Source organism: Scyliorhinus torazame, chromosome 7, assembly GCF_047496885.1.
Source record: "Scyliorhinus torazame isolate Kashiwa2021f chromosome 7, sScyTor2.1, whole genome shotgun sequence".
Classification (NCBI taxonomy): Eukaryota; Metazoa; Chordata; class Chondrichthyes; order Carcharhiniformes; family Scyliorhinidae; genus Scyliorhinus; species Scyliorhinus torazame.
The window spans coordinates 255,348,089-255,361,093 of NC_092713.1; the positions used below are offsets into that span (position 1 = coordinate 255,348,089).

Genomic DNA, 13,005 nt, shown 5'->3' on the forward strand with positions numbered 1-13,005 from the left:
TATCTTTATGATACCGCCACGTGGTTCAAGTTCAGGTTATGATTAATAATACAGCACACTGCTTAGTAAGGATTAAAACAACGGTCATTTATTATTTACAACAAGCAATATTAATACCCTAATACTACTTTCTATATAATAGACCTATCACTACTGGCCAATACTTAACTTAGGAAGAGCCCACCAGGTCGGGGAAACAAATGGCTTGTCCAATCAGATCTGGCCCGTGGGATTCAAAAGGCTGCTACAGGTCGGTGGCTAGGTGTCTCTACCGGATAGCGATCGCTGGATTCAAACTTACAGTTGCCGGTGGCTGGTCTTGCGAAGGTCTCGAGCAGGCGAAGATGAGAGAGAGAGAGCGAGATCTGAACTTGTACCCTCACTTTTATAGGGCCCAGGGGCTTCCCGCCTCCCGGGGCCGCCCTTGACCCTGAGTCCCAAGTGATTGGATCTGTCCCCAATCTCTGGGGTCGATGTGTCCAATGGTGAGGCGATTCCTCGATCGGGGGGTGGTCGCTCACCTGTCTTTGTTTCGGCCACTGCAGGCGCCGACAGGTCTGGCCTGGTATTCAATTGCTAATATGTTGCAATTGTTCCCGGGGCTAGCCGATTTAACTGTGGATGTCTGAATAGATGGGCTGCAAACAGTCCTGAATGCAACTGCGAATACCTGGGTTGATGGGCTGTTGATAGCCCTGAGTATCGATCTGGGCTACCTTCCCAGAGCCGAATATGCAAAACTGTCTGCAGCTGCCTGCTTGTCTTCTTGGCTGCTTTTCCCAGCAGTCTTTCGGGTTAGCCATTTTAAACTGTTTTGGCCAGATTAATCGGAACGCAGCAATTTTACATGGCTACAACCCTGGTCCCAAGTGATTGGACTTGTTCCCAATCACTGGGTTCGATATGCTCCAATAATGGGGCGATTCCTTGATCGGGGGGTGGTCGTTCACCTTTCTTTGTCTCGGCCACTGCTGGCGCCAAGAGGTCTGGATCGGCATTCAATTACTAATATGTTGCAATTGTTCCCGGGGATAGCCGATTAAACTGCAGATGTCTGGGTTGATGTGCTGCTAATGGTCGCAGGTTTCTATCTGGGCCGACTTACCTAGAGCCGAATACACTGTTCTGTCTGCAGCTGACCGTTTGTGCCCTGTTGGCTGATTTTCCCATCAGCCTTTTCAGTTAGCCATTTTAGATCGGGGTTTTGGCCAAATTAATCGGGAATCAGCCATTTTAGGTGGCTACAGACTCTAAAAGCTTTGTCAGAGAGATGGGATGGGTTTTAAAGGAAGAAATTGGATGTGGAAACAAATTTTGGAGCTTGGGAAGGGAATTTCAGAGCTTGGGTCTGGGTAGCTGAAGGCACAGCCACCAATGGTGGAGCAATTGATATTGAGGATGCTCAAGGGGCTAGAGTTAGAGGAACGCAGATATCTTGCAGGGTTGCGGAGGTGGAGTGGAGGCAGTTGCAAGTAAAGGGAAGTTTGAGGCATGGATGGATTTGAAATCAAGGGTAAGAATTTTCAAATTGAGGTGTTAACCAAGAGCCAAGTGTAGACTGGCGAACACCAGTGTGAATGGGATTTAGTCTGAGTTTCGAAATGGGCAGCAGCGTTTTTGATTACCTCGAGTCTATGGAGGGTGGAATGTGGGATGCTGCCTAGGAGTGTTACATTTGTCCAGAGGTAACAAAAGCATTGAGTTTTGGCAGCAGATGAATTGAGGCAGGGATCGAGTTGGGCGATGCTGCTGATACGTGGTTGTCTTGTGAACAGTCTGGTTCAACTTCAGGCAGTCGTGAGAAAGAGTGATGGAGGTAATAGCTAGAGTGGATTTTTTTTGCCAGAGACCAAAGACTGTGGCTTCGGCCATGCAATACTTAGTTGGAGGAAATTTCTGCTCATCCAATACAGGATATTGACTAAACAGTCCCTCAATCTGGAGACCATGACAAGGTCCAGAGAGGTGGTGGTGAGGCAGAGTTGGGTGTTTTTGGCGTACATGCAGAAACTGATGGCGTTTTCAGTTGATGTTGCTGAGGGCCAGATCATATTTGAAAAGTACAAGGGAGCCATAGATGGATCCTTTGGGGATACCAGCGGCAACTGCGCTCGAGAACGAAGAGAAGCAATTGGTGATATTCACGCTATGATTAGGCAAGAATGGAAGCAGGCGAATGCTTTTCTCATACAACTAGGTCAAGATGGAGTGGCACTCGAGGCTCAACCATGTTAAAGCCTGCACGTAAGGAAGGATAGTTCACCTATATCACAATCGGATGTCATTTGTGACTTGGTCATCTTGGTATTGTGGCAGGGTAGACACTTGAGGGATCCAAGCTTGAACAAGATGGAATTGGCAGTTGACATAAAAGAAAGGTTAGAGATTATGTGGCAGTTTGAGGGTGGAGGAAGTTTTTCTTTGAGGAGAGGAATGATGGCGGCAGATTTGAAGAAAAAGACAAAATCTGAGAAAATAACATTGTCGCATCCAAAATCAGAGCAGAAAATACTTGAAATGTTCAAGTCTGGTAGCATCTGTGGAGCGAGAACCAATTCAGGTTGATGACCTGAATGCCATCTCATCTGCCCTCCAATCTTACACCATCTTGATGAATGCATATATCCTTCATTGGAGCCAAATCCTGGAATTCTTTATCTAGCACATGAACTGCAATCGTTTAAGTGGAAAAGACTGCGCAGCCGCCCATGGATGAACAATAAATGTGGGTGTGTTCCACATCCTGAAAGTTTCAAAATATAACCTGTAGTCTCATAATTGACATCATACATGATAGTATTTCATCCTGAAATAGCATGTTATCTGGCTTCCAATAGTGGTATTGAAGACCCACGTTGTGCTTTGCTACATATTCAAAACAATTTGTTTAAAGAAGAGGGACTGGCATTGATGCTAAACACATAGTTCTGTTCAGGAATTTTCTTGGGTAAGGGGTTCTGGTAATTCCTTTTTTGTGCCAACATCTTGTTTATTGGAGAGGATATAACGTAATACCTGATATCTCAAATATTTACTTAAGCCAGGGGCTGTAACAATACAACTCTATTGGGATTGACCAAGTTAACATGTCAAAATCACAATGTTTCATTGGTCTTAGTAACTTGTTGAATACTTCTCTTGTGCAAAACCATACCCAGTTAAGAATTTAGCTGTCAGTTTATCTTGATGTCTCAATATTGGTTTAATGCATGCCAATTTGCCTCTATCAATTTGCGTGTTTCGATCCTCAATCTCCAAAGGCAAGTACTGTCCTGCATGTTTTCCTGAACAGATGGAGAACTTGTTTTGTGGGAATTTTCCAGATATGAAAATGCTACACCTGGTGTAACACTTTATAAAAAATAAATAAATAAATAAATAAAAATAAATTAAAAAAAATGTTTTTCCTTCCTTTCCTGAAGTTGGGGACCTGTGCACATGTGTCTGCAGTATAATTCCACATGATCATTTGTTCTTGTCTGAACCAAGCTATTAATTCATTAGTAGCATCACTATATAGCCTGATCCAGTTTCACCTGACCTACACATATCCACTTAATTGGCAGATAGCAATCAGTAGATTAAACTTTAATAGACTTAAAATTGTTTTCCCTCTTCCTAACCCAGTTGTATTGCCCCATCTATTGTTTTGGCTAACTTGACACACAGAGCTTGGGACCTTGACAAATAAGTGAGGCACTAAACAACTGAACTAATAAAGAAGCCCCAGACGTTTAAGCCCCAGATGCTTAAATAATTTTAATTCCACATGAAGTTGATGAGTTGCTGTTACTGGTGTGATTTTAGAAAGAAAATGTGATCTGTTTAAACACTGGATATAAAAAAGGAATATAATTTATGCAAGTAATTCAGGCCTAATTATTTCTAATCTAGTTGGTGGGCTTATGTGATATACTTCATTTAAATATTTTTAAAAAATCATACTTTTTTACATTTGCAGTTCCGCTTAATTATAACAGAGCTAGAGATTCTTCCTATTTTATAAGAAATGTGATTTTCTCCATTTTGGAAGGTAGTGAAAGCAGTTTACTTCGCATTCTTGCTTAAGCTGTTAGTTGAAAATAAAATAAAGGAAAATTTGTGTGCTGATGTACTTATTATTTTTTGTGTAGACTAAAACGGCTTTGCTTTTTGGCTGAGGGAAGATATGAGGAAAAGCTTCTCTCCTTCACCGAGTAACAGCAACTCTTTAACTACTAACAAAATTTTTGGAGTTCCTCTTAATGAGCTACAGCAACAAGGACGTCATCCAGGGAATGGAATTCGATTTTTAGTAAAACATATTGTGGAGTATCTGGAGGCATATGGTAGGTGCAGTCTTTTTTTCCAATGCAAATATATTGAAAACTGGGCAGAGAAATATCTTTCATTTTCTTAGGCCTAGAAACCGATTATAGTGCAGTGAAATGGGCAGAAGTAAGTTTTGGAAACATTCTCAATTTGATCTTTCAGTGCTTAATTTTTAACTGGTCTTTTTATAATGTTTGTAACTTTGAAGGTACATTTACATTTTCAGCCTAATATGAAATTTGATATATTTTCTTTTCTTTCATGTATTTTTCTTGTAGCACATTGAATGTAGCTGCAATTTAAAGCTGAATCTTGTTCTTTTTTTCAAAATCTGAATTTGTGTATGCTTAAAATCAAGGGGCACACTGGGGACAAATTCAAGCCAATCTAATTTGATTCAGCAATAGGACCAAAAAGAAAATGCTTTTAAAAATTGCTGCAGAAATTATGTTCAATTATCTTTTTAAAATGTTACCTTATCTTGCATACATCAGCAACATGTATATGACCATGCAATTCTGTTTAAAACTATAAACTCATGTAACTGGCATTTGATGAATGATTACATATTAAACAAATGCATTTGGTTTCATTTTTAAAACCTTTTCATTGGCATTTGGAGTTAGAAAAACAATTTTGCCTATAAATGACAATACAACAACAATGATAAGGGTGTATATCAAAAATAGAAACAACAAGACATGAGCCCCTCGCTGTCACCATAACCATGACTGATGCTCCAAGACTAATTTACATTTTTCCAGTAGTGTTAATTTTTGGTGTTTTGATGGGTTCCTACTGGGACTCCTACCACTTGGCAATAGGAGGCTGCTGGTTGAGAACAGAATTGCCTCCGAAAAAAAATTCGAAGTCCAAGTGGTTAAAACAGGTCTGTGACGAGGCTTGTGTTTGTTCCACGTGACGTGGAATCTCTCCTTGGACCCTCTTATTTCAAATGTTATTTTTTCCAGCCGTAGGAATTTGGCCAGATCTGAGAGCAATAGTCCTTGTGCAACAAGAAGGCATTTTTCAAATTATCATTGCTGCAAAAGGCTGAGAGGGTCAAAAGTAATGTGTGATTCTCAAAATCTCTAACCTTCCAGAATAGTGCCTTTAACATTATAAAACATCCTAAGATAGATGCTTGACAAGAGATGAAAGCATAAATTGACACTGAACAGCACAAGGTGATGCTTGGAGCAAAAGGCCAAAAGCATGGTTAAAGGAGTAGGTTTTCGAGAGTGTTTTAAAGGAAGTAGAGAGGGGGATATGTTTCGGAAGAGCTTGAAGACCAGGCAAGTTTGGAGGCATTGTTACCAAGAGTACAACAAATTAAATCTGGGTTGCTCAGGAGGCCGGAATTGGAAAAGCACAGGTTTCTCTAAGGGTTATGAGGTTGAAGGAGATTGCAGAGATGGGAAGGTGTGAAATCATAGAGGGATTTTAAAACCAAAATGAGGATTTAAAATTTTGTTTTGACACTAAGCAGTACAGCAGGATTGCCTACAGTCTTTGTCTATAGTCTACAATCTTTGAAATGGGCAATCAACCATGTGTCTGAAGACATGAACCTGTAGGAACAAGCATCTTGGCAGTTTATACTTGCTACTTTTTCGGCTGCTATGTGCTTTGAAAAAATGGAAATGCAATATTTTGGTAAAAGAATTACTCTTCGTGAGTTAGAATGTGATTTGCCAAATGCTATAGATATTAATCTGCAAAACCATTACCTCACATTCACCGAGTCTGTGGTCCCACTGTTGGTGTCTATTGCCAGCTTTTGGAAATTGCCATTAGATGTCCAGATTCATGAAAATGCCTGGAATCTGTTGTCTATCTTTACTCAGGTAGTTCATATTTTGGATATAAATTCCATTCTGAACAATCTGTTAGAACCCCTTTAATCTGTTGCTTTGTGTCTACTTTAAAAAAAAAAATTGACATGTACAAATTTAACACAGTGGATGTTGTGTTGAACCTCCGAAATAGTTCTTCGACCTTGTTTCATCTGTCCAGTTGTGCCAAAATTTGTATTGGAGTTTGATGTGACTGTGCTATTGTTTCATCTACTTTTAATTAATAATAAATATATTTTTGTGGATAGACTGATATTTGTCTCAAAATCTACTTTATTTTGTACAACAATACATACTCATAAATGCTTGGCAGGTTAAGGCTTACAAGGTAAAGTCTGAGCTTATCCTACTTGCTCTGCAACCTATCCTACTTGGGGCAGCATGTGGAGGATTCTAGACTACAACAATAATTCAAGATAACTCTAAAACATTGACAGCTGACAATGAATACTTTATTCTGAATTTGTGAGCATGTGGGTCTCTAAACCCAAGTGAGTGAACAAAGAAAGTAATTATTCCCTCTGCAAAATTACTCCCCATGGCAAAAGTCCTATAGATTAGTTTTGTGAGGGCCACGAAGAATCCAGCACGAGTTTTAAGGATACAAAGTTATAACATTTATTTACGTGTGTGGGGGTGTACTAGGAGTGTACTAATGGTTCCTCCGCCCCCCTCATTGGGGAAGCTCATACTCCCACAGGATCGTGGGATTGTCATTAGTCCCCGGCCAATGGTAAGTAGGCAGGTTATAACAATTATGTAATCTAATTTTATTCTTTCTCCCTTAATGGCAATATTAGAATTATTGTGAAAAATACTTCATTCTAAACCTGCTGTTAAGTTTTGTATTCAGGTGTGCTTGGCCATAATTAGTTTCTTAAAATTGGTCTGGTCTAGCAGGAAACTTACTTAATTGAGAATGCTTTCAAAACTTTTGAGCCAAATGTAATGGGTTGTTCTGTTTGTGCACAAAGAATTGTAATTTGATTTGAAATCACCCACAAATCAGCTTCATACAAATTAAACTATTCCACTCCTACTTTTCAGAGAATATAGCTTTTTAATACAAACTCAGGATGGCTGTTATATGGATTATATTTATTGAAATGTTATTTATTTTCCAGACAATATTGAGGATGAACTTGGAAGGAAGTTGAAATGCTTCTTAGATGAGCTTCCAGCTGTTAACTACAATCTCCTGAAGTTCCTCTGTCGATTCCTGGTCAAGGTAGCAATACAAAAGGAAGGAAAGTTGGCTCTTGCTGCTGTATTTGGCCTGGATGTTTTCCAGTAAGAATTTACTTGTAGATTGTATACTTAGTTGATAAAATCAGGCTGTTGAAAATATATCCTGTGTACAGCATTATATTTATATCTTCAACAGTGAATATTTTTGAGATATTATTTGTTTGTGTGTGTTAGATCAGAATCTCTACTTTCATGTCAGAACATAGCTGTTAGAATAAAAAGGGTGGACTTGTTTTCTGTTGATATTAGGTGAACAAAACGTGCTAATATAATTAAACATTTATACATTGGTACTGTCGCATTTAGATTTTTCAAACTGCATTTACTAAACAAGCATTAACACAATTGGGAACTTTTTATTAAATTCTATTTAAATATAATTTGCCCTTTTAAATGTAGATTATTCTAACTTTTAACTAAACAAATAAATATTTGGACATTGGAAACGCAATCTTGGATAGATTGGATGTGTGCATGTAATCTATGTTTGAACAATATTTTGCAATGAAAATTAAAACCAGAAACCTGATCAATTATGCCATTCCTGAAACCAATTTAGTGTTTTTCAATTGATAACTTTTGCTACAAACTCGATGTTGAGTTTAAAAACTACCTCCTTTTAAAATAAATTTGGATTAGAAGGCACTTGTTCGACTTTGTAGATTTATACTATTTTCATATTAATGATATTCTATAAATGCTACTTGGAGGTAGCACCACCTCACTGCAATGGAATGAAAATATTTGTCCTAAGATATTTCTTTTAATTTCTGCCACTGTTTATCTAATGGCTTCCCTTTTAATCTATATTCTATACCTACTTTAGCTAATCGGGGTTGTAACTTACGAGCTCCAGGCATCTTATGGGGAGGGGGATACACTTCAGGCATTCCCAGGTAAGATTTGCGCAATAATTGCCAGAAAGTGCAAACTTTCCCTGGGCAATTATCCTGCTGGGAGCCATCCGAAAATGTGATTATACTTGTGTGGCTCCATCTGGGTTCCACCAATAGTTAACCAGAAAAGGGATAGAATTAAAATCTGTCCGAACTTCTGGTAACTATTGCACCAACCCCAAGTGGACTCTCCGCTGCCCCCTGTCTTATCCCCAGGGCAGTCTCCAAACCCTTCAGAGGCCCTCTTCAGCCACCCTGTGCTCCCAGCAGGCCTTGGACTCAGCCATCTGAGGCTGACTCTCCATGCACCCTACCCACTTACCTTCCCCCTGGCTTTTTGTTGATGTTTAAACTTATCTGCTTTATGGCAGCTAATTCTGTAAATGAGTGTGTGGCTGGCTCCCTTACTTTAAACAGAGCTGCACTACACCCCTGGCGACACACCTGTTCAGAACTGTCCGGATCTCGCCTGGCTTGAGTCGGTAGGTTGGGCGAGGCAGGATTTCAGGGAAGTAACTGGAAGCAGAGTGGCAATCTGACGCTGATTGCCACTCCAAGGAAGTGCGCCGGCCCAATGTCTTCGTTCCTTGCCTTTATTTATAAAATGCCTTTATTTAAGTTTTAAGACACTACCTTCACACCCAGGTTTCTTGCCTTTGATGTTGTGGTCCAACCTCCCTGAAGAATCCTTTATTATGAAATTCTTATTCCTGTCTCATTACGCATTACCTGATCTAAAATAGTTTGCTCCTGTTGGTTCCAGAACACATTGTTCTAAGAAACAGTCCTGAATACACTTAACTCCTTCAAGGCTACCTTTTGCCAGTTTGATTTGTTCAATCTAGATGAAGATTACAACCACCTACGATTCTTGTTGTACCTTTCTTACAAGCCACTCACGTTATTTCTTCATACTCTTATACGATGTAGCTGTTATTAAAGAACTTATCAACTACACTCGGTAGTGACTTTTCCCTTGTCTCCACCCAAACTGATTTATGTCTTGATCACTGATATCTCCCTTTATTATCAGTGCTACCCCACATCCTTTTCATTCCTTTATTTTAAATATTTTCTATTCTCCTTTTTCACATTTTCTCCCAAATTTACACCCCCAACAATAAACAATAATCAGTAACAAATATGTCAATCCCCATATCAATAACAACGATCCCATCCTCCCACCACACCCCCAAACATTAGCCCGCATATTCACTCAAACAAATGACAAAAAGGAATTAAGGATCACCCATTGTCGCCATTGACACACCCTAACTCCGCCCCAACCCTCACACCCACACGCCCCAAGTAATCTTCGATGTTATCCAGTTCTTGAAAGTGCATATTGAATAATGCCCATGAATTGTAGAACCCCTCCATCCTTCCCCTCCGTTCAAACTTAACCTTCTCAAGAGTCAAGAATTCCAACAGATCCCACCACCATGCCAGGGCACAGGGTGGAGAGGCCTCTCCACCCTATCAGGATCTGCATTTGGGCGATCAACGAGGCGAAGGGTACAACATCTGCCTCCGCACCCGTTTCCAACCCTGGCTGATCCGACACCCCGAATATGGCCTCCTACTCCTTCAAAGAATCGGCTCATCCTCGCCCTTGTGAGGTGTGCTCTGTATACCACCTTCAGTTGTATCAGCCCCAACCTTGCGCACGAGGTGGAGGCATTCACTCTCCGGAGCACCTCACACCAGAACCCCTCCTCCATATCCTCTCCCAACTCTTCCTCCCACTTTGCTTTGAACCCTTCCAATGGTGCCTTCTCTTCCAAAATAGCTTTGCAAACCGCCGACACTACCCCCTTCTCTAGTCCCCCTGTCGTCAGCACCTCCTCCAGCAATGTGGAGGCCGGCACCACCGGGAAGCTCTGTCTCCTTTCTGGCAAAATCTTGAACCTGCACGTATCTAAACATTTCCCCCTGCTCCAGCCCATACTTCGCTTCCAGCTCCTTCAATCCTGCAAACCGACCCCCAAGAAACAACTCTTTTAGTGTCTTAATCCCCTTCTCCAATTTCCGAAAAGTTCCATCCCACTTCCCTGGCTCAAATCTGTGGTTTCACCGAATCGGCATTTCCTTTGACCCTGCCCCCAACCCGACGTGTTGGCGAAACTGCCTCCAAATTCTCCAATGAAGCTTTTATTACCGGATTCCCTGAGTATTTCCCCGGGGCAATCGGGAGCGGCGTTGTTGCTAGTGCTTTCAATCCCGACCCCCTGCACAAACTCTCCTCCATTCTGACCCACTGGGAGTCCACCCTTCTGACCCAGCTCCGCACCGTCTCCACATTCCCCGCCCAGTAGTAATACATCAGGTTCGGAAGACCCAAACCCTCTGCCTGCCTTCCCCTCTGTAGCAGCACCTTTCTAACTCTGGCCACCTTCCATCCCCATATGAACAAAGTAATCCTTCCCTCAATCTCGCTGAAAAAAGCCTTTGGCAGGAAAATCGGCAGGCATTGAAAAATAAACAGAAATCGTGGCAACACGTTCATTTTAACTGTCTGTACCCGACCCGCCAATGACCGAGGGAGACCATCCCACCTTGCCAGATCAGCTTTCACTCTCCCCACCAAACTAGAAATGTTGTACCTGCGGAGCCCCCCCCCCCCCCCCAATCCCGGGCAACCTGCACCCCCAGGTACCTAAAGTGAGTCCCTGCCCCCACCCCCCGGCCGAGACACCACAAAATACTCACACTTGTCTAGATTTAGTTTTACCCCGAGAAAGACCCAAACACTCGAAGCAGCTCCAATATTCCCCCTATCATAGATTATCATAGAATTTACAGTGCAGAAGGAGGCCATTTGGCCCATCGAGTCTGCACCGGCTCTTGGAAAGAGCACCCTACCCAAGCACACACCTCCACCCTATCCCCATAACCCAGTAACCCCACCCAACACTAAGGGCAATTTTGGACACTAAGGGCAATTTATCATGGCCAATCCACCTAACCTGCACATCTTTGGACTGTGGGAGGAAACCAGAGCACCCGGAGGAAACCCACGCACACACTGGAGGATGTGCAGACTCCGCACAGACAGTGACCCAAGCCGGAATCAAACCTGGGACCCTGGAGCTGTGAAGCAATTGTGCTATCCACAATGCTGCCGTGCTGCCCTATCGACACATCCTTTTCATTTCTTCCTATCCTTTTGAAATGTAAAGTTACCCCGATTCAGTTTTTAGCCTTGGCCACCTTGCAACTATATCTTTGTAATGGCTATCATGTAATATCCTTTTATTTACATTTGTACCATCAATTCATCGATCTTGTTTCAAATGCATGCATTTAGATAGCCTTCAATTCTTTCTCTTTTTGCTATTTTCCCCTATTTGTTGGTGAACTCTGTCCCTTCCTGTCATAATCTGGTTATCATTACCTGACACTATTGCCTTGTCTTTCACTTAAGCCTTCTAAATTCCTCCTCGTCTGAATCCTATCCCTTCCTTTCCCTGCCCCCAACCCTATTTAGTTTAAAACCCTTCGTACGGTGCTATTTATTTGATTAACCAGGACACGAGTCCTGGCTTAGCTCAAGCACATAAAGGCATGAGAACTTGAATTAGTCTGGGACTGTTTGCCATTGACTTTTTTAAAATCAAATTTCTTTTTACTTAAATGAAAAAAACACTCCAAGAATGATGATCAATGCCAGTTTCAAATGCTTGCTATGGGGAAATTGTGTTTGGAAATGCAGTACCTACTATTACAGCATATGATTTTGCAAAACTTGATTTTGCAGATTAATTTTTTGAATGCTCTAAGATGCAATATATTTTGAAACGCCAGGTCTTCGAATGCAGCATTCTCAAAGTAATTACAGAACTCTTAATTCTGTAACATCTGCAAGTATAATATGTAACGTATACTAATATTTCATTTTGAGGTAGGAAATGCATCAAAGTATTTACTGGAAAATAAATGTCTCTATTCAGCATTCCATTAGCTGAACATCCGAGTGGAACGTTTTGTGCTCTAGACGCCCAAAGATGTTAAAGAAGGTTTATGATTTAGTAAAATTTGTTAAATATTTATTTTGCAGTATTTGCACAGATGTGGAAGATATGAAAGAACAAGAAACGGCTAGCAATATAATGTCTGAACTTCTGGAAAATTACAGTGATTTCTTTGCTACTGAAGAGTTTCTGCCCACAGATATTTCAAATTCATTTTGTGTTGAGGTAACTTGATTTGTTAAATTTATTTACTTGAAATTAAACTTCATGTTTCCTGGGGTCAGAAAAGTTAAATGGTGTTTTCAGCTAAATTTTGGTATTAGAACTCAGGAATTGCTAGGCAAAAGGGTCAGTTAGTTTGCCTTCTATCCTCTTGGTGGCTCCATGATTAAAGGGTGAAGGCATTGTTGACCGATCCTAATCCACTATTCAATAAAAGTCCCAGACATGATGTGAGGCAAACTTGTAAGTGGTGGAAAGTAATGGAACTACAGCTCCAAAGTCACTTGTTCATCCCAAGCATTCTACACTCCATTTGCCATGTCTCGGAAAGCTTAACATTTTTATTTTCTAAAAGCAATCTTTGTCATTTGCGTTTTGATAAGTCCACACTTTTTCCACCACTGACTCTTGGGAGCCTGTTCTGTGGATCTGACCAACCCCAGCCCCGGAATGTGTCCTCTGTTCAAGATGAGGTTAAATAGCTTATCATTGTCTAGTCCC

At 41.0% G+C, this 13,005-nt stretch overlaps 1 protein-coding gene across 7 annotated transcripts in view; it reads left to right on the plus strand.

Annotated features, from left to right (window-relative positions):
- The window catches only part of fam13b (family with sequence similarity 13 member B), a 190,423-nt gene that overhangs the window by 20,876 nt on the left and 156,542 nt on the right, over window positions 1–13,005 (plus strand). For 6 of the 7 annotated variants that reach the window (XM_072512300.1, XM_072512303.1, XM_072512305.1 and 3 more), the window contains exons 3-5: window positions 4,134–4,328; window positions 7,292–7,457; window positions 12,369–12,507. In XM_072512300.1, coding sequence (XP_072368401.1) covers window positions 4,169–4,328; window positions 7,292–7,457; window positions 12,369–12,507 — 465 coding nt within the window. In that variant the 5' untranslated portion in view covers window positions 4,134–4,168. The remainder of the gene's footprint in view (window positions 1–4,133; window positions 4,329–7,291; window positions 7,458–12,368; window positions 12,508–13,005) is intronic. The other variant, XM_072512307.1, reaches the window with a different exon arrangement.